Here is a 21,444-nt window from a genome sequence, read left to right on the forward strand (position 1 = left end):
AGACCGAGGGGGATTGAATAGCAGCCTTCACCTCCCTGCAGGGGGGCTGCAAAGGGGACTGGGCTGTTCTCAGTGGGGGCAGATGGCAGGACGAGGAGCAATGGGCTCAGCTGCAGCAAGGGAAGCTGAGGTTGGATATTGGGAAAAACTCCCGAGGAGGGTGGTGAGGCACTGGGACAGGTTCCCCAGAGAGGTGGTGGAGTCTCCATCCTTGGAGGTGTTGAAGACCCGGGTGGACAAAGCCCTGGCTGGGATGCTGTAGCTGGGGCTGGTCTTGCTTTGCCCACCGGGCAGCACGCAGCGCCTTCCCCAGCACCTGCCCCACAGTCAGCCCAACCACGGGGACGGCTTTCAGTAGGAGGGCCAGGCGCAAAGTGCGTGACCTGCCAGTTCCTGATGTCCTCATGTCCCCCGGCCCTGCAACCGTTTTCATTGCCCCCCACGGGTGGCTTGGACGTGTCCACGTCACCCAGATCCCGCTGCACCTCAGTGGCTTCAGCTTGCTGCCTCACCACAAGCCGGCTCTTGCCCCTACTCTAATATCATCTACTATCAAGGACTCGGGCCTTCAGGATGAGCCACTAACGCACGGGTGAGTGGGCTGACACGGCCCCGCTCTCGCCCCGGGGCTGGGGCACAAGCTCCCGGCCACCCCGCGGTAGCTCCGTGGCAGACACCAGTGCCGCACTGGAGCTCAGCTCGCCTGGGGCAGCACGGCTGCGGCCGTCCGGACACCCCTGGGAAATCGCTGGTGTCCCCTGGTTGCTCCCCAGCTATGAAGGTCCCTCGGGCCCCGCTGGCCTCAGGCACCTCCTGCTTGGGAAGGCCGGGACCGCCCGGCTCCATCCCTCTCCACTGGGGACGAAACCGCCCAGCATGCAGGGGCCAAAGAGCCTCGCAAGGGCCTGCGACAGCCTGATGCGCCCATGTGCTGTTAGAGGGGCCAGGTCAGCCGCCGTGGGACACAGGGCAGGAGGGTCCCGGGGTCTGGGCCAGCACGTGGCAGCTCCCATGTCCCGTAAGCCCCGGACACCTCCCCGCCGGGGGCCGGGTGCACCGCAGTCCAGTTCAGCCCGGTGCCCCCACATCCCCTCCGCAGGGCTGGCGCGTCCCCCCCGGGCGCGGGGAGTGGGCGGAGGCACAGCCGAGTTAGTGCCGTTTACTGCGTGTCTGTACACGTTATAAAACACAGTCCAGTACAAAAGCTTCCCCTGTACAGTACAAAGCGTACAGCGGGGTAAGGCCACCCGCGGCGTGGTGCAGACGGACGATGGGTGGGGGGGCGCAGCAGGCAGGGACCGGCACGGGCGCCTGGGTTTGGGGGGCAGGCCTGGCTGGCTGCCCCCACCCCACTTAGATGACCCACATGGGTGGGCTCTGGCCTGGGCGGCGCGGGGCTAACCGTTAATGCTGCTTTACGCTGCTGCGCTGCTGTACTTCAGCGCCAGCCCTGCTCCACCCCGCCGGCCCCATGGGCTGCACCAGCTCCCTGGCACATCCCTCCTCCCCCAGGCCAGGACCTCATGCTGGTGCCAGTGCCTGCAGACGGGGCCTTGCCCACTGCTGCCCAGGGGCCGCCTCCGCTGCCCCCTGCGCTCCCACCAGGCTGGGATGGCGGGTGCGGCTCCGCTCTGCCCCAGCCGGGCCGTGGGGACACACGACAGTCGCTGGGAGCCGGGGCCGGCCAAGTGAGGTGTCTCACAGCTGGAGCTGCCCAGCGCCCGCGTGCCTGCTCCCAGCCCCGGGGGCCGCGGGCTCAGCGCACCCAGCGCCCCGTGCCGGGAGCCGGCTCTGAGCTGGGTAAGTTACTGCGCGGGAACAGCCCTGTCGTGTCGTGTGTCCGCGCCGTCCCCGGGGCAGGGCGAAGGCCGCTCTGCCGAGCGAGGAGCCGGGTGCTTTGGTGTGCGGCGGCAGGCGCCCCCTCGCCCCTGCCAATAAATAAATATGTACAGCATATAAATAAATAAGGCAGGCGAGGCTGCAGTGCGGGGCCTGGCCCGGCCGCTCCTCGGGGGTACCTGAGAGCTGACCCCCTCCGAGGAGCAGGCCTGGCCGCTGTGACCCTCTGCCACCCCCCAGCAGCGCAAGGAGGCTGCCAGGAGCCCCAGGGAGCAGGCCCCCCCGCCGGCTGCAGAGGAACACTCCCAGCCCCGTCCCCATCGGCGCCACTCGGGGCGCTGAGATGCTTTGCATGTGCTTTGGGGGCCCCAGTGCTCTGGGCAGCAGCTCCTAGGCAAGGCCTGCTCCACTGCCCTGGGGGCAGGGAGCACCGGGTGCCCAGGACGGTCCTGGCCGTGCTGGGCCAGCGCCAGGGAGGGCCCCACAGCCGCTGTGCATTGGGCCTGCTCCTCTTCTCCATGGGGTGACACCCCCACACCTCCCACATGCCCCGGCTGGAAGGCAGCCGGTCCCCGGGGCGTGGAGCCCTGGCTGGGGTGAGCCTAGGGGCGATGGAGACGTGCATGCGGGCTCCGCCACCAGCCCACGTGCCACCCCACCGTGCCCCCACGGCCGCCCTGCCCTGCTCAGTCCAGCTTCTCCAGCACGGAGGGCACGTAGACCAGGCTGAGCTCGCTGCCGAAGTTGCAGACGATGGCAGCGTTCTCCAGCACCAGGATCTGCCGGGCGGGCTGCGACTCGTTGCTCTTGCCCAGGTAGACGGTCTGCAGCAGGTCCCCGTAGCCGATGTCCCAGAAGGAGACGCAGCCCTGGCCCCCCGTCACCAGCAGGTTGTCCGAGATGACGCCCAGGCTGGACCCGCAGCCCATGTCCTGCAGGAGCCATAGGGGGGCTGTCAGAGGGGGCCAAGCTAGCCCCAACCCCAGCACCTGCCCCCTCCTGCAGAGGAGCATGCCGGACAGACAGACAGCCCCGCAATAAGACCACAGATGGCAGGGGTGTGATGGGCACAGAGGCCGCTGGTGGAGGAAGAGCCAGGGACCCTGCCAGGAAACCAGCCGCCCTCGCCTGGAAGGTCTCTCCCACTCCCCACGGCTGGACCGAGCCCCCCCACCCATGTGCTGCAACCGGCCGCCCACCTGCTGGATCGAGTAGAGCTTGGCCCCGGAGCTGCGGTCCCAGATGCTGATGACGTCGTCCAAGCCGCTGCTGATGACGCAGGACGTGGTGCAGGTGAGGGAGGTGACGTCCCCGCGATGGGCGTACATGTGGCTAACGCGGCTTCCCGTCAGCACGTCCCAGAGGCAGATGGCACCGTCCTGGCCCCCGCTCGCCAGCACCATTGTCTGCGAGGACACGGGCTGGGTGAGACATGGCTGTCCCAGGCCTTCGAGGCACGCGGCTCGCACCCGGGCACCGTGGCCAGGTCTGAAAGCTGGGTCCAGCCTGGCTGCTGACCGTCTGCTGGGGCTGGGCAGCACTTACCTGCCATGTACTGACCCAGGGCCCAGCCCATCTCCGCCTGCCCTGACACTCCAGCCAGGATGCTGCCCCCCAACCTGCTCTGCACCCGGCCCGCACCCCCTCCTCACCTGATCTATGTACACGGCAGTGATGCCTCCCGAGTGCCCCTGTAGCGTGAACAAGCAGCACGAGTCCTCCAGGCGATACACCTGCAGGTCAGAGCAGAGCCGGCGTCAGCCTCCGTGCTGCATGAGCCCCTCTGCCGGAGCCCATCCCAAGGTCTTGCTGCTCCTTTCCCCATCCACCCGCCCCATATCTCCTGCATCCCAGCACCCCCGTGACTTCCGGGGGGCAAGGCCTATCCCTCAGCCCCAGCTAAGTGGGGTGTGGGTTTGTGGCAAGAGGGCACGTGAGGCCAGAGTCATGTGGCTTCACACCCGAGTTAGCTGGAGATGGGGAGGGAACTACCCGCCCAGAGTCAGTCCCAACCCCTGTGGTCCGGGTCGGGGGGGCACTCACTCGCAGCGTGTGGTCCTGGCTGCCCGTCACCAGCCGCCCTGCTGCTGCCTTCAGGGCTGTGATGGGTTTCTGGTGCGCGCAGGACACCGTGTGGGTGAGCTGACACAGGACGACGTCACTGCTGCTGAACACGGGGGAGGAGGGCATGCTGCTCCTGCTGGGCGTTCCTGGGGGGGCACACATGCACACGCAAATCACATGGGTTGTGGCAGCCTCGCATGCCAAGGCTGGCCTCCCACTCCCCCTCTCCATGCCTAGCCAGGGACGCAAAGGGGAGCCCCGGTCCGTTAGCAGCAATGCATGGGTGCCATGTTGCTCTTATGTAGTCATTGCTGCTAGAGGATGTCATCTCAGGATGGGCTATGCCCAGGAGAGGTGTTGCTGGTAAGCAGCAGTTGCTCTTACCAGGTGTTGCTGCAAGTGAGCATTGACTGCACCTCCTTTCTGGAGCTGGACTTGCCGTGCCCTGGGCCAGGTTTTTCCCAAGGGCTGAGCCCCCGGCAAGCCGCGCAGAGACAGCAGCTGCTCAGCACCCCCGGGGCCCTCTGCCACAGGGGGTCCCAGCCCCCTCCCACAGCAGCAGCTGCTGGTGACGATCAGCAGGACACAACTGTGCGGGCAGCAAGGCCCCAACCCATACCTTACCCTGCCCCAGAGTCTCCAGAGCCGATGCTGGGACATTGTCCCCAACCAGCTTTGGACACCTCCCTCCCTAGCTACGTGCAGAGGAACCACCGGGATCTTCAGGGCTGGACTGCAGCGCTCAGCCCTGGGGCTTCCCTGTGTTTTCTGAGCGGCAATGCTGAGCGCGAGGACATGAGCTGAGAGCACGGGGAGGGGACAGGGGAAGAGACTGAGGTCTCCCCATGTCATCCTTGGCTGTGCAGCGTGCCCGGCACTCGCTCACCTCGGAACTGCAGGTGGTTGAAGGACGCGCGCGTCTCCAGGGAGAAGAAGTCCAAGGAGCCGTTCAGCCTGGCAGCCACGATCCTGGTGGACAGAAGCACACGCACGTAAGTACATGGTGGGGGCAGATCTGGAGACGCCTCCAGAGGCAGAGTGAGGGCTATACTGCCCAGGCTGCACTCGCATGCCCCTTGCCATAGCTTTGATGCACATGCTGATGAGGAGGGGATAGGGCTACTGGGAACAGGCCCAGACACGGGGTGCGAGAGCTCTTGTACCCAGCAGGAGACACCGATATGCTGGCCAGAAAAGCGGGGACTCGTCATCACAGCCTGCAGCTGCCTGACCCATGTCAGAGTGAATCCTGGCAGCTGTGCTGACAGCTGGCTTCAAATGACACGGGGGGTGCGGACAGACAAGGGAAACGTCAGAGGCGGTCGGTCACCTGTTGTTCAGGAACACAAGTGCCGTGATGCCTGACTGGCCCTCGTCATTGCTGCAGCGCAGGGTCCCCTCGATGGCGTCCCACACCTGTAAGAGAGGCCGTGTGAAAGGCAGCCTGCGGGCCCCAGGGCTTGCATCTCTGCCCCAGCACCGCCGGCGCTCGTCCTCCTGCCGGCTGCCGGCCCAGTTCTGTTTGAACCCGGACTGGACACAAAGGTCAATGCCAGATGCTCCGGGGTGCTGTTCAGAACAAGAGCCCGGTGCTCGGGAGCGCATTTAAAAGGTGAAAGACATGCACCGCACTGCATAGCATGTCTGTGTGCTCCTGCCCTCTCCGGGAAGGATCGCGGCCTGCATCAAACGCTGAGCGGGAGAGTTTGTTGTAAGTTTTTTGATGGGAAACACTGTCCAGATGACAACAGATTTCATGCACTGAGATCCCTTTCCATGAGCAGGCAACAGCAAGGTTTGAAACAGTTTGCTTTTAATTCAGCTTTGGAAAAATATTGGAGTTTCATTTCCTAAACTTATTTTATGTTGCTGTTTCTATTGCTCTTATTTCTTTAGGTCATTTCATGACATGTTGGTAAAAACAGTGTTCAGTTTGATGGCACACTGAGTTATAGCAACAACCAAAATAGTTCATTAACTTAGAGCATCTTAGCTGCTTTCTAAACCCTTTGAGGGCAGCTGCCACCTGATGCAATCTGAATCATATCATCGTCTCGCCTGGTTCAAATGGGCTCCTGTTTGTGTGGTAATGAAAAAGCTTAATCCTCTGAACAGAACAGAAAGATAAGCGCTTAATGCGCTGACGATGACGGAGAAGATGACAGACATTTCTAAATGAAGATCTCATCCTGACGCACGATCTCTGCAACCATCAGACGCTCCCATCCAAAGCCCCTAAAAGAACCTGAAGCTGCCCCATGGGGACGAGGGCTGGCAGCCTGGGCCCTAACCCAGCTGGGGCCCTAGCTGCTGGCATGTTGCTCACAGCATCTGGTCCCTCCCTCCAGGGAAAGCACCCCGGCCCCTTCGCTTACCTCCAGCTTCCCGTTGCTGCGGCCAGCCACAATGAGGTTCCCCTGCAGATCCAAGCTCCAGACAGAGCTTTCGAAATCGCCGCTCCAGGTGGGAACAGGCGAGGACTTGTCAAATCCGGGAAGCACCTCGTCCCCCAGGCTCCTCCTGCGGGCACTGCACCCGCTCTCCCCGCTCCCGCAGCTGGGGGACCGGGAGCCGCTGGCTCCCGTGCACAGCCCGACCTGTCCATGCGGGGTGGAGAAGCCTGTGAAGTTCATGCAGTTCAAAGCACTGTGCTCCTCGTAGGCCTTCCCCACCAGGCTGCCGAAGTCATAACCCGCCTCCTTCTGGTGGGCGCAGACCGTGCGGTGCCGCGTCTCCGACGCCGCTCTCGCCTGCTCGCAGAAGTTGGTGTCAATGAGAGACGTGAGGTCCGGCTGGTCACAGAAGAGTGGGGGCTGGGGAGGGCTGAGCATCCTTTTGAGCTGGTGGCCATTGTCGTAGGACTCCTCTGGCCCACACTTGGCGTCTGGGCTCTGGTCCCAGCCCTCCTGGTAATCGAAGATGCCACTGCTGTCCCTTCGCAACCTGAAATGCAGCAGCTGTAGGTTAGTGTGCCCTTCCCTACGGGCTGGGATTGGGCCCAGGAGGGACAGGTGGGACTGGACTGCTACAGCAGCCTCAGGACCGTGGAAGGAAAAGGGCAAAGCAGCAGTGGCCACGTACCCCAGCTTGGGGATGACAGTGAGGCAGTCTCCGGTCTGGGCGTCCCACACACGGATCTGCCCCACCAGGCAGCAGCTGACGAGCAGCATCCCGTCACTGGCCAGGCACTCGATGTCCTGAGAAGGGAACACAGGCTTGGGTGAGCAAGGAGCTAGCAACACCTCTGGATTCCAGCCATCGCCTTCCTTGGGGCTGCCCGTACACCAAGCACCCCCTGCACAGCAATGCCCAGCTCCAAACCACCAGTGGGCTTGGGCCCTTCCATGCTGCATCAGGGCAGGGGTTGCCCCAGGAGCCCAGTGCCGTATCCACACAGAAGCAAAGCAGGCTTCAACTGCCTTCCACTTCCCGATGAATCTAGCCTGAAGAGGCTGCGGGCCCCAGCCCACCCTGTGAGTGAGTGCCCGCTCATGCTGGACTGCTCCACACACAAAGGGAGAGCAGTCATAGACTTCATGTGCACAACGCTGGAAGGGGCAGGTTCAATGCCCCCTACATTTGGCTACACGCAGCACCACTGGTGGCCTGGTCTTTCGTGGTTGTCTACGTGGTTTTGGACCTCTCCAGGGCATTGGGTTTTCTACTGCTGGGCGCACAGCCCTGCATATGTAGATAACCACATGACTAGTCTGTGACGGTAGAGTCAGAGGCCCTATGCATGCTCCTTGCTGGCATGAAGAACCGGACGCCTCCACGTGGAGTCCCCCAGAACCCGTGGTCATGGGCTTGAGCCGCAGGACCAGACGAGCTGCACGTGTACAGCCTTTGTTAGCCCCCAGGGCTCAGTGTACTTGTCTGAGAAGCTGGAAGCTCTGGGCCCCAGGCCCCCCTCACCTAGAGGAGGGTTTGATCCCTGACTTCCCACAGGCCAGGCACTGCTTGTACCCCACTGCAGTGTCCCAGGTGAAGCTGAGCCCCTACCGCTGCCCTTGGCAGAAAAGGACAGACGGACACTTCTGCCTCACCAGGAGCAGGGCTGCAGTCCTTTTCAGGCCAGCAGACACCTCACTGAGCTACACACCCTCTAGCCTACTTCCTTCCCCACAGCCTCCTGTCTCTTTCAGCCCTCTTGTAGCTGCCTGGGGTGAAATGCCAGGGGGAATGCCAAAGAAGGGTTTGGGTAATGGCTGAGCTGCAGGGAGGTGGGGAGGGTGCTGTGCTAGGAAGTCAGAGCTAGGTTCAAGGCCCCTCTGGGTGAGGGGGGTGTTGAAAACCCAGGACCTCTGACTTTCCAGGTGAGTGCCCTGGCCACTGAGCTGTCTGGGGAAAGACGAGGTCTCTCAACATGCGTGTAGCAGCCTACACACTCAGGAATACAAGAGCCCAAGATGTACTGAAAAGCAGCCCCTGAGACAACTGGAAAAGAACCGGGCCATGCCACGTCTGGTGGTGCACTGTGCGCTGGCTACATTGCTCCGGATTGTCAATCCCGGGTCCCCATGACTTACCTCTGTGCTACAATTAGGCCACCAGACTGGCCCGTCAGGTCTCGCACTCACGGCTGACAGAAGCACAAAGCAGGAGGGCATGGATTACAAATACAGGTCTCTCCTAACAAAGCCTGTTGGAGCAGATATGCGTAAGCCAGCCCAAGCCAACCTACCATAAGGTGACCTCTGAGAACCAAAGGAACAATCTCGGTCTCAGGCGGTGAGTAACCATAATCGTCACAGGGCAGGTCCCCTCTCTTCCTTCGCGTGTGTGAGAGTCCGTTCTGCCCATAGTTCTTGGGGCAGAAGACTTTGTACAGGCAGAAGAGCAGAAGGACCAGGAGGATGCCGGAGGCCAGGCCCAGCGCTGCAACCCTGGTGGGCAAGACACACCGGCGTGTTAGTTGTACCTTACCCCCACACACCGGCCCCACTGACACGTGCTGGTGCACGTGGTAGCCCCTGCCAGGAAGCTCACAGCCTCTGAGCCCAAGTAAGTTGTGAATGGAGGGGCTGGGCGGGTGTCTGTCTGGGATGGGTCAGGGCCACACCTCCTGCAGGGGCTTGGAGTAGAAGACCCTGGGGGTCCTTTCCAACTCCAATGCTCTGATTAATGTTCGGCGGCTGAAAATGAGCAGCCTGGGCTAAGTAAGCCTATGTATGTGTCCACCCCGTGCCCCATGAAGAGCTAGAGGGTGACCTGCTGCTGCAGGGAAGGAGGCTGCCCTGGCTGGGCAATGGGGCAGTCAGGGAAGCGCATGAGGGGAGTGCTGTGTGCTGGGGCTGTGCAAGCTCTTTACTGGTAGAGGGTGACATCGCGGTGCCCCTGCAGCCTGGGTGAGCCCTCGGCAACTCGCCCTTCCGCCTCCGATCTCCCACGGCCCACGGGGAAGAAGGAATGGTAGCGATTGGCCTCCTGGGGATGGCGCACTTCTAAGGCCTCTTGTGGATTCAGGTACAGGGTGACGGGGATCGCCGGGAGGATGCTGATATACCTGCGAGGGGAAGGGAAGACCACGGACCAACTTAGACTGACAGGGAAGAACCCCGCTGGAGCATCCAGACTCTCCCCATCCCCTGCGGACCAGGGTAGGGCCCCCCAGCATAGCCTCCACTGCTCTGTCCAGTCTCTCAGGAAGCCACTGGGCTTCACACCAAAACCCAGTGAGACTCCGCTCCATCTCCCCAGCTCTGCGAGGGGGGCAAAGAGCCAGCGTAGGAGCAGGTCACCCACGTGGCCACCTGGGTTTCACAGACAGCAGGCACCACTACCTCACCTCCTGCATAACCCAGGGTGGGGAACCCAATCCGGCAACCCCAACATCTAGCCAGAGTGTGTGGTTGAACCAGAACGCATCCCTCTGACATAAGCTGGGCCTTTGATTGCAGCAGGCCACAAACTGCTTCCAAACATACCCATGTGGCAGCACTGACATGCAGCTGCCTCTGGGGTGAAGGGAAACAGCCAAGCACATGGCTCACCGCAGCAAGGTGGGAGAGGTCAGGGATGACTGGATCAACCAGAAACCCCCATTCTTAAGGCAAAAGGCACTGGGACGAAGAGGTGCTAGGCAGAGCAGAGACAACCTGGAGAGCCAGTCCCAGCCAGCAGCGGGGACTGTAGCCACGGACAAAGGACAGCAAGTCAAAATGGGGCAGGGACTTACCGTGGAGCAGTTACCCCGCAGTACGTGAGTTAAACCAGGGCAGCTTAAGTTTCATTCAGGGCTAAGCTGCCCCAGGTCAGCTTCCAGTTACTGCAGTGTAAGAGCAGGCAGCACCCCCAGAGCCATTGCTCTGGGCAAGTCCCCATGCCCCCACGCCCAGGCAATTCGCCGTCTTTGGTCCATTTGTCCAGGCCCTTGGTTTGTCTGCCCTGAGGGAGGGAGGGAGGGAGGGCTGAGCCCGGCCTGCTGGGCTCTGTGGGGCATGCACAGGGCCGCAGCCCCCACGCTCCCAGCCACTTGCCTCTTGGCCAGCGTGATGTTGTAGTAGCTGAAGAGGGCTGGCCAGTGCCGGAAGGACAGCTTCCTCCAGATCTCCTCGTCCTCTGCCCCCCATGTCACCTCTGCAGCAGTGCCCAGCTCTGGCTGCCCGTTCCCCCTGTTCTCTGCTCCCTGGGCCCACGCGTCCTCCTCCAGCTGGTCCAGGGACTCCAGCCCCGCCTTCTGCTCCCGCTGCTGCGTCTGGTTCTCAGACAGCGGCACAGGGTCCGCCGGGAAGACAGAGAGGTCGATCTTGGCATCCCCGGCGGGAAGGACCCCACCGGGCACGGGCATGGGGGGCAACCCTGCCTCTCCCAGAGGGCTCTGCTCGGTGACCTGCGACGTGAGGTAGGTACGGAGGCCGGCGGGGTCGGTGTAGACCAGGATTCCAATCCAAATCACCGTCCCGGCCTGCACGGCACAAGTGGAGAGACAAGAGTGTTTAAAACCCGGTGCCCTGTTCACAGTGGCCAACATCCCCACTGCACAGGGCCCTCCCAGACACCACGTGCTATCTGGCTTGCTGTCAACAGCCTCCCACAGAGACAGTCCTGCTCCAGCAGGATCGAACCCCCTGACTTCGGCTGGAGCTGTGAGGATTTGCAAAGCAGCAAAGCACCCACAGAAGCCTGACACTATGAATGTCTAGGAACTCCTGGTCTCCATCACATAAGGACATCTGCCCTGGATCTCTTGAGTGCATTGTAACAACCCTGGGAGCAACAGGACCCTGCCAGCCCTCGTCCCTGTGCTACCTGTGCTGGGATTGGGTGTTCCTCGTCTTTTGGGGCATTGTGCTTTGTGCAACAGGGTTGACTGTAAAGTTTTAGGACTTGTCTGGGATGATTTAGACAGGGATGGTCTTGCCTAGAACAAGGGGCTGGACTGGAAGGGACCTCCAGAAGGCCCTGCTGGTCTGACTAGCTGTGCTTCTGTGATATTTGTGCCACGCACACATGCACATCCACACTCCCCTGTGTACCAGGAGAATGGTTCATTGCTGCCAAGTTTCCAGTAGGATAAGTGACTTGCCTGAAGCAGTGTGGAAAATAGTTTCATCTCTGTGTGATGAAAAGCCCTAACCTTTCCCTCCACACTGCCCCAGGAGCTGAGTACTTGTCCTTCTCAGGATCTCTCTTCTCTCCTCATTCAACCACTCCTGAAAGGATGCCTCTGCAGAGATGCCTTCAAGTAACTAAAAGGAGCCTGGCTAGAGGGGAACTGGGAATAGCCCACTAATCACTGCTCAGTGTCAGTTAGATTTTGTGCTCTAATTACTGAGCAGAGCCCTGGAGCCAACGGAAACAGGCAGACAGGGCTCGCAGGGAGCTGCTTCCCTGATGACACCACCACTGCGAGAAGAACACGAAGCTTGAGGGGAACAAAGCTGCTCAAGAAGCCACGTTTCTTTTTCTGGAAATGCAGCCCCCGGATATGGGTCGGCAGGGTGCACCAGACAGCTGAGCTTGCACGTACCATGATGAGTCTCTGGGCCAGCCGGGTCCTGGCGAAAAAGTAGATGACCCGCAGCCTCTTGGGCAGGCGCAGGTTCCTGAAGGAGGAGGGCTGCAGGGTGATGGTGTGCGGGGTGGCAGGGCGCATGGCCAGCTGGCGCTCGTACCGCTGGGAGCGGCTGATGGACTTTGCTGGGGGCAGGCAGGCTTCTGAAGGCAGCCGTTTGTTCAGGTCCGCAAGCTGCGAAAGGACAGCAGAGGGGTCAGGGAGGTGACAGACTTCCAGAGAGACATGACCCCTGAATCACCTGGCTGTACGTGGGTCCGGGCCTGAGCAAGCAGGTGAGGCCAGGCCCGTTCCCATGGTCTGCAGATACACATGTGCACCTGAGCACCCAGCCTCGTGTGTGTGGCCGTCCATTCCCAGGCTCTCCCAGCCATGCATACCCATGGCCCAGCAATCGGGTGTTGCTGACATCTCTCTCACGCACCCAACCGCACCTGCTGGATGTTAGTTTTCTGCATATGCCCGCTGCTGTCCCTCCCTCTAACTGCCACCTCTAGCAAGCACCTCCCCAACCTCCCACGTTGGCTCTTCTCTCTGCATGAGAAACAAGATCGCAGGGAGAAGCAGCAGCAACGTCAGGCGTGGATCCCCCCACCCCGGGCACCAACCTCCATACGGCGAATGTCGATGGACAACACGGTGCTGAAGAAAAACATCTGCAGGAAGAAGTCAGACACCAGTCCGACCACGGCGAAGAGGCAAAATTCCTGCAAGATAATATGCCCCACATCAGCACAGAAGCCTTCTGGGCTCCCGGCAAGTATTCAAAGGCAAGCCCACTGCCCAGCCCTGAGCATGCTCCCTGCAGAGGTGGTGCAATCACCTACCCTGGAAATCTTCAAGAGGCGACTGGACGGTCACCTCACTGGGGACACCTGACCCCAGTTGTCTTTCCTGCCTAGTGCAGCGGGGGCTGGACCCAATGATCTTGCAAGGTCCCTTCCAGCCCCTTACAATCTATAAACTTATGCCTGGCTGGCAACACTGATTTCCCACGGTTTAATTTGTGTGGGTGAACTTTGTTCTGTTGGCGGGGGCCCACTGCAGAGCTCTGGAGCCCGCTTATGTGCAGAACAGGTCTAACATTTCTTGTGCTTCTTATCCAAACATCTCAGCATGCTTTGGGGAAAGCGAGGCAGGAGACATGAACTCAGTCCAGGGTGTAGTGGCAGGCCCGGAGCCAGCACTTGCAGCTTCCTGGGCTCGTGATCTCACCACAGGACCAGCAACATGCCTGACCTCCTCCAGCATGCAAGAAGCTCAGTCTCCGGACTCAAGCAATCACTGGCCTGCCGCTACGGGGGCGACCCGTTCCAACTGCAGCGGTGATGCTGGTGGGATGTGAACAAGCCCCCGGCTAACCGCACTGGCCAGATAGCAGACAGCATCCTTCAATCTCCAGCTCTTCCTGGTGGCAAGGGAAGGATCCCACAATCCAACAAGCCTTTCCACGTCAAACCCTACGAATCGGAGGCGAGAACGGCAGAAGCCCCTGCAATGCTCCTCTCTCCCGGCAGGTGTCAGCGTGTGGACGAGGATGGGCACAGTTACCGAGCCTGAAACTGTGCAGCAAGCCACCGCCCCAAACACAGTGCCCAGCATCATGCAGGTCCCCACCTGCTACCTCTCAAGAGTGTTAGTGCCCAGGACTCCTCTGTCCTTTGAGGGAGCAGGGTCCTGTCCAGCCCAGCGAAGGGTCAGGAGAGTAAGGATGTGGAGAGCTCGGGACCAGTGCTGGGCTAAACAGCAGGCTCAGGACACAGTGGCAGAACGACGCCAGCAGACACGCCCCCCCCAGACCCTGTGCTCCCCCTTCTGCACAGGCAGCCATGGGTCCCCTTCCCACCCTGCTGTGCGGGTCGTTTGCCTCCCAGGCACCTCCACAGAGCTGGGGCAGAGGTGGACAGGGAACAGCTTTGTCCTGCCCTAGACACAACCCCTTGTCCTGCCAATGCTGCTCTCAGACACAAGCAGTGCAAACAGCTGCTTGGGGCCCTGCATGGACTTGGCGGCGCACAGACCCAGCAGGCCGCAAAGTGAAGTGTTTTCGAGTCAGCTGTTGCCTCTGGCAAAACCCCACCAGCAAAGGCATTTCCTTCCGGCTCCGCATCTGGGCTGGAGATGGGGGGGATGGACAAAAAGGCTGGAGTTCTCCCTTGGGCCGGGGGAAGGAACATGCAGCTGGATTTCACCCTTAACCAGACACCCACCGAGCCCCAAATCTCTGGGTCAGCCCTGTTTTGTGCACAGCTCAGGTCTCCTTATGCTCCACCTGGGATCTAAGACAAATGAACCCAAGGTTGCCGTACTGACCCGCTACAGACTGGCTGTGTACGGACCATGCACACAATGCTGCTGCCCCCATGGCTTTGACTGAGAGCAGGATTGGGCCCTGGGAACCGCAGACATTTTGGATGGCTGAGGTTGAAAGGGCAGAGAGAGTGGGAGAGGGCAGGCACCCAATCAGCCCCCAAGGCACAGAAGCACTGCTTTTCATGGGTCTGAGGTTTCTCAGTGAGGTTTTAACTGGGCCGCCGTCCTGGGACAAGGGGGCTTCCTGCCTGCCTGCCATACAGTAGGAAGGGATGCCTGCCCCACCCCTTAAAGGTGGAGATGCAATTTGCAACTGGTTCTGGCTGCAAGACGTGTCCTATCAAGCCCAACTTTGGGAGACCCCAGAGAGCAGGACAAAATCAGAGGAAAACATGGCTCCCCTACACCCCTGGAGCTGACAGCAGGCTTCAGGCTGAGGGATCTGCTGCTCCTCTCCACATCTCAGGCACAGATGCACATAAACTCTAGTGGGGACCTGGATCAGCGGTTACTATGCAACCGTCATGTCTGCATGATTCTGCAATGATGGAAGGGCAGCAAAACTGCTCCAGCGTTAGCCCTGCTCCATCCACGGTTGCAATCAGAGTAAATCAGCTCACTTGCGTAGGACCAGGCAGATGTAATGCTTATAAGCTAATGTCCCCCCCGGCTTTCTAAAGGGGCTAGAAAGTACATCTGTCCATAGCCCTGATGCATTTGGCGCTGTGCTGCACAGCAACCAGGAGCAAAGGTCAGTGCCAGACGCACATGGCCCAGATCTCTATCTCCTGGGTTCCTTGGACTCTGCGACACTAGCGCTGCATCTTATCTCCACTGCGTCCTTCACTTCTTACCTCCGTTGCGTCCTTCACTCACACATACACAGGCGCACACACACTCCAGCAGAGCAGCACCCAAAGACAGCTTTGCTATGCAGCCTGGAAAAGTTGGAGGTCACAGCAGGAGAGGATCATGGGTGACGCATGGGCGGTGGGGATGATCACATACATCAAGGGACAACCAAGTATAACACAACAATTACAATATAATGAGCAGCGTCCAGACATGCGTGGACATTTGGTTCCCCGGGGACAACGAGCGGCAGCGCAGCCTGTGCTGCTGCTAGTTGCCCCTGGGGAATTCCTGTGCCAAACGTGCTGTGGCGTGTGGCAAGTTACCCTGGGTGGGGTAGGGTTGGCTGGAGCAGCCTTACCTGGGGTACTGGGGGCCTCCTGGGGCTGCAGCAGTGGTGATCCTGCCATGCGGAGCCAGGCCAGTGGTGGAGTATGGTTCTGGCCGGCCAGGCTTCAGTTTTGAGTGGCATATGCTGCTCGGCCTTTTTTCCCCCATGAGTTTTTTTGACCCCTGGATATCCGGGGGTCAAAAAAACCCTCTGTGCTGCTCCCTTGCAGTGCGGAGAACAACTGACTGTGCAGTATATGGCGCCACAGACGTGTCTGCAGCACCACATATTGCACAGCCATGCTTGTCTGGACGTGGCCATAGAGGAGTGGAGCCGGAAGGTACCTGCAGAGGTCACATCTAGTCCAACCCACTGCCTGAGGCAGGGTCAGCCTTGTCCAAACTACCCCAGACAAATCCATAATCTAAACTCTTTGTAAAACTACTGTCAAGCCCCATCACGAGGGTGCGGCGCAGCATCACCCTCTTCCAGGGTAGCCCATGGACTCCTTAAGCACTTTTTTTGGCTGCTCCACCCTCAGTTTATAGCTACAGGCGTCAGGACCTACAGGGCTCACTCACCCTGCAAGGCTCTGTCTCCTTCTGAGAGCTTGGTCTTCTTGCACCCAAGCAGGACTCAGCCTACTGGACCCTCTCGCCCCTGCTGACAGCGCCTTCACCATCCACTCTTCAACCTGCTCCACTGTACACAAACTGGGCTTGTACATGTGGCAAGTCACCAAAATAGCCCTTGGGTGAGGAACCTGCTGGATGTCCCTACCTCAGGCACTAGTTCTGCATCCATTGGGGACTGTGATGTGTGGGGGAGGATTCAAGATGGCTGACCTGTTTGCTGTGGAGCAGGAACCAGGAGTGTGGGGAGACTTGTTGCCCTTGCTGGGAGAAGCGTGGCGCTGCCTCAGCAGTATTACCTGTGCACATGGCCGGCCTGGCACAAACCCTGGCTGGGTAGGGACACTGGCAGCAGTTATCAGGGGAGTCACCTTTGACTTGCAGATGACCCAGCAGCCCTGGTGCTGGAAGCAGTAGTGTTCAGTGGAGATGGCAAAGGGCTGGGAGGTGAGAGACCTCAGTTCCACTCCTGGCCTCTGCCAAGGACTCAGTCTCTTTGGCTGTGAAAGGGGGGTAGTAATGCCCACCTTTGTAAAGCTCTAAGGGCTTATGATCATGGGAAGAAAATCCAGGACAGCTCCTCTGCACTTGCTCTCATGCAGGTGTCTATTCTGCACCTACTGAGAGGCCTTGCCTAGCTCACTCTGGAAGTGGCTTAAGTCAACCCACACAAAGCCACTCAGGACAGGGGCAGAAGAAACACTTACATTGGCGTATTTGGCAATAATTAGCAATTCACCAGCATAAAGAGGCAGTGGACAGATAACCCAGCCTGCTAAACTGGGGTGACTTCAACCAATCCAGTGGAGAACTGTCCCTGATAAAATGAGGGGTAAAATTCCTGCAGTGTTAAGCTACAGCACTGTAACGATGGTCTGTCTGCGCTGCATCCAACCTGGAGTAGCCAGCCGCTAAAGGCAAAGAGGCTACTCCCTGCTCTCCTACCAGAGAGCAGCAAGCCATAGAGGAGCCAGCGCACGACAGCTGCACATCTGTTTGTTCCTGATCCTGGTATCACATTTATATCAGCATCTAAAGCCAATGTACAACACGCCAGGGTGTGTGTTCATCTGCCTGTGCCCTCAGCATGGGGTAGGGGTGGAATCGCTCTTGTGCTTTCAATTCGTGCCATTTTGCAATAGATTCTTGATGAGCCCTGAACTCTATGGGAATAGATGAGCCCTGAAATCTATGGGTTATTGGATTGGAGGGAATTAAAGTGCCCAGTTTTTGTAACACAAAAATGTGTCACTGGCTGTGAACAGCCTGAGGGTCGCAGGCTGCAGCCAGGCTAAGTGGAGCATGTCGCAAGGGAGGAGAAGGGGCCGAAGGGCGCTCTGCATACCAGAGGATGTTGGCTGGAAGGCTCCAGTGGTGGGTAATGAAGCAGGAATCATGCCAGTTCCTCAGGGAGGGACTGGCCTGTCCTTCTAGAGCAAGAAACTGGAAGGACAGGAGAAATAATAACCAATTTGTGCCTTAGGTCCTGTTTCCATCACTCAGTCCTGCTCACAAGCTGTTTCCACACACTGATTGAGAGGGACTGAGGGACTGGTGAGATATGCTGCATCACTCCACTGCATACGCTGTGCAGAGATTGAGGGAGATTCTCAGCTAAGCAGGGCGAGTGAGGAGAGCAAGGAGGATAGCAGCTGGCTGCAAATGTGCCAGGCCTCGATTTACATTTCCTGCCTGCAGAGACTGCTAGCACAGCACCAGGACGCTGGTTCCATGCTGATTCAGACCCTCCTCACAAGTGGCGCCGGGAGCCTTGGTGTTTGCAAAGCGCTGTGAGAAACCCAGAGAGAAGGCAGAAGAGAAGTGAAGTGCTATGAATTCTCCTGCAATTTGCGTGGAGTGTCTGATACTTTACACCCTCTCCTTGTGCAGTGGGAGATGTCACAACACACGGCCAAACAACTGCTGGGCTCCAAGAGCTGGCAGTAATTCCAATGGGGGGAAGAGACTCTTGAGGACTGAATGGTCACAGGTGAGCTTACAAGCCTGTCTACAACCTCCTTAAGCCCTGACACTGAACAGCTGCACGCACCTGGATAGCTGGGACCAGTGTGAAATATCCGATCAAGATGATCCCAAGCTCCGTGGCCATGTTCTTCATAATAGACCAGCTCTCGTTGCTCAAGCCTGGAGAAAGAAAACACGCAGTCAGGTACAAGGAAGAGACAGTGCTCGCTACTCGCTGGAACAGGGAATTGGCACTCAGGACTCCTGGGTTCTATTTCTGCCCCTATATGCCTCCTAGGAGAAGGCTCTGAGCCTTAGCCTTGCTACCCGTGAAACGGGGATTATTCTGAGACTCAGACAGAAGGCAGCAGAGAAGCATTATTTTTCCCTGAGGTCGAAAAAAAAAGTCTCCTTTTCTTTTTCTTTCTGAAGGAAGCAGATTGCCGTTGCTTTCCTGTGTTAACACACAGATCTGATCTGCACAGACCGTCTCAGTCAGCAAAGCTCCACGTTGATCCAAGCAGGTGGAGGACACTGCGTGGGATCTAGGAAGATGGTGCCCAGGATTGGAAGGGACCTTCTGGCCCAGTCACTTAGTCTCCTGCTGTCAACCAGCACCACATAGCTCCATTCGTAGCAATCTCCACCTTAAAGCAGGTCAGGTTCCTCGCCGCCACTATCCCTACTGGAAGGCTGCTTCAGCCCCCCAGTCCTCTGATGACCAGAGACCTTTTAATTTCCAGACTGAGTTCATTTCTACATCCCCACAAGGTCTCCCTGGGGAACACCGGCCTATTAAAGACAAGGAGCCTGTCACACAAGCCATGGGACTGCATCTGCCTTGGAGGCAGCATGTTGGCTGTCTTTGCTCCGAGTGGACATGGCACCAGAGACCAACGTTAAGAAATGCCAGGGCTTTCCTTTTGCTGGTGATCACTCCATATTAGCTTACCTAGCATGCACAAGCCAGGGTCAGGTCTGGGAACCCCAGTGACCAGGAGCCACATTTATGGGCTTTCGCTAGCTCTTAGCAGCAACTGCAGTCACTATTAAAGACAGTCAATATGATTCCCAGCTCCAAATGCGGTCCTGCTTTCTCCCTTCTCAGATTGTGTGTGACATTCCTTCCCAGCCCCTAGTCCCAGGATACCCTCCTTCAGACCGAAAGCGAACTTCCTCCTTCCCAGAGCTGTCAAATACCTTGCGCGATCCTTAGCTTCACTTCCAGGTCAACCGGTGTGGAGACAACCGACTTGGTGAGAACCAGGACATTCTCCAGCCCGATCACCACCACCAGGTATGGAAAGATCTCCCTGGGGGAATGTGAACAGAAAGGGAGCAGAGAGTGATGAACAGAGCTGAGAAATGAGGCAGGAGAATGGATTAAGTGACAACCAAGGCCCAAGGGACTTTGTTCAGGCCGGAGTAACGTCCTCCCTCAGACAATGCTAGTCTGGGAGCAGGAGACAGGTGCTGACATTTTGTGTTTGCTGGTGAATTGGCCATCAAATGCTGTCCTTAACTCACACTGAGAGCGCTCCAAGGACTTGGCCTCCTGAGTGTGTTTGTACAGCGCATAACACCGCAGGGCCTGGAGCCAAGGTCAGAGCTTTAAGCACTGCTGCAATGCAGTTAATGATAAACGGTCAGGGTCGCAGCCGGGCATCAGCATTACACCCCCTGCCGAGTCACAGGAGGTCCTCACGTCTGTCCAGCCAAGCCATGTCAAAGCTTCTCAGGGAGAGGAGCAGGGCAGGGCCGTGGGGCTGGGTGAGATGCCTGGGGGGCAGGTTGCAAACTCACCAACAAGAGTACCAAGCTCCCTGCAAGCTACAGATGTGGGCAGCCTTTGCGCTGAATGGAGCAGACACCCTTGTGTCCGCAGGCCAGCACAACCCCACGCAGGCTGGGCGAAAGCTGAGGCCCTACTGTACTCTGCTGAAAGAAAGCCCTGCAGCCTGGGTGGTGATCCTCCACCCTGTCAAGGCAGGGGGGATCAGCCATCCAGATACCCCTGCTCAGCCACCCAACTGCTCCCAGGCCCCAGCTAGCCCCCACAGAGGCATCCCTGCAGTGTGCAGCAGAGATGTAACCCGAACACGATTGAAGCAAACCCTGCCAGGGAAAACTCTCATTCAAGGCGTGGAAAGATGCTTCCAATGGCAATGTCTCCTTTGAAACGTGGCACATGGCAAAATAAGCCCCTGTCCCAGGTCACTGTGGGGCTCTATTCAGCCCTCCTGCCTCCCCTGAAAAACCACCTGTGCTCCCTGCTGCTCACACCAGCCCAGGAAAGATTAATTCACAGATGCCACCACCTTGTCCGGGCCAGAGAAGTGAACGGCCACCCTGCAAGCACCGATGTCACTGAGAGGACCCAGTGGAGAAAGAGCTGAGAAGGAAACTCAGCTCCTTGGCAAGCCAGCCTTGGGCACAACAGCGAGACAGCAGCGCTGCAGCCAAATGAACCCACTCTGCTTGCTGCACGGCTGGTCCCCATGCTGAGCCCTATACCCACACGTGCCTCAGTAATGCACAAGGCTTTGGCAGCAGGTGCACACATACAAGTGAGAGCAGAAGAGATGTCTCCTTTTGCAAGCTCAGACATTGCTGCTAAGAACATGACCTGCTCAGGGCCGCTGCTAACTCAGCTCTTTCACTCCGATCGATTCTTTAAACAAGGTGAAGCGGCTGTTGCTCTTTTGGAAAATAAGAGGGAGAACTCAACCTGTGCCCTGGGCTGCCCTGTGCTTGCGGCTCCCATGAGCTGCTGCAGGTGGGAGGAGGCTCTCGCTGAGCAGCCGGCTGGCCAGTGAACTCTGCAAGGGGAAAAGGGCGCAGCTCTCAGACGAGCACAGGCACAGAGCAGGGCAGAGCAACGCACATGCTGGCCCATCTGCTAGGCAAAGGTCAGCAAGGGGAGATGCACTAGCTAATGTGCTCTCCTGTGCTGCCTGTGAGGTGAAGGCCACTTTCCAGCTCCCCTACATTATGACACAAGTTTCCAGGGCTTTGCTGGGTGCCCCAAGGGGCTGGGAAGACATTTTTTGCTACAGGTGTCCGGGGTTTTTATTCACCTTTCTCAGAGCCAAAGTTGGGGATGATGACTGGGCTGTGCCAATGCTCCTGCTGAGACTTAAAGCTGGAGATTCCTGGCTAGAGGGTCTTGACCCTCTACCCAGGGTCAGACCAATGCCCCATGGTCAGACTGGTACCAACTGAGGGGCTTTGCCTTCCTCTGTAGTGGGGACATGGCTGGGATCTCTCAAATGTATTTTTAACAAACTCTTTCCAGTGCTTGCAGCAGGACACTGGCAGGGCCCTGCTTTGCCTGTGGTAAGCTAAGACACGTTTCTGATATATTGGGCATTGTGCCTGGTAGTTGCGCCTGTGAGTTTATTTCCAAGTTTTTAAGAGCAGGCCAGGTAAAC

At 58.7% G+C, this 21,444-nt stretch overlaps 1 protein-coding gene across 3 annotated transcripts in view; it reads right to left on the minus strand.

Moving 5' to 3' along the window:
* Positions 1-1,145: 1,145 nt before the first annotated feature.
* The window catches only part of SCAP (SREBF chaperone), an 82,072-nt gene continuing 61,773 nt past the window's right edge, over positions 1,146-21,444 (minus strand). For all 3 annotated transcript variants that reach the window (XM_019492414.2, XM_019492416.2, XM_019492415.2), the window contains exons 9-23: positions 19,214-19,326; positions 18,099-18,193; positions 12,529-12,627; positions 11,876-12,094; positions 10,383-10,810; positions 9,215-9,409; positions 8,588-8,789; positions 6,985-7,100; positions 6,279-6,846; positions 5,234-5,319; positions 4,790-4,872; positions 3,883-4,049; positions 3,492-3,572; positions 3,039-3,245; positions 1,146-2,771 (exon numbers count right to left, since the gene is read on the minus strand). In XM_019492414.2, the coding sequence (XP_019347959.1) occupies positions 2,526-2,771; positions 3,039-3,245; positions 3,492-3,572; positions 3,883-4,049; positions 4,790-4,872; positions 5,234-5,319; positions 6,279-6,846; positions 6,985-7,100; positions 8,588-8,789; positions 9,215-9,409; positions 10,383-10,810; positions 11,876-12,094; positions 12,529-12,627; positions 18,099-18,193; positions 19,214-19,326 (2,905 nt within the window). In that variant the 3' untranslated portion in view covers positions 1,146-2,525. The remainder of the gene's footprint in view (positions 2,772-3,038; positions 3,246-3,491; positions 3,573-3,882; positions 4,050-4,789; positions 4,873-5,233; positions 5,320-6,278; positions 6,847-6,984; positions 7,101-8,587; positions 8,790-9,214; positions 9,410-10,382; positions 10,811-11,875; positions 12,095-12,528; positions 12,628-18,098; positions 18,194-19,213; positions 19,327-21,444) is intronic.

Source organism: Alligator mississippiensis, chromosome 5 (genome assembly GCF_030867095.1).
Source record: "Alligator mississippiensis isolate rAllMis1 chromosome 5, rAllMis1, whole genome shotgun sequence".
In the NCBI taxonomy this organism is placed as follows: Eukaryota; Metazoa; Chordata; order Crocodylia; family Alligatoridae; genus Alligator; species Alligator mississippiensis.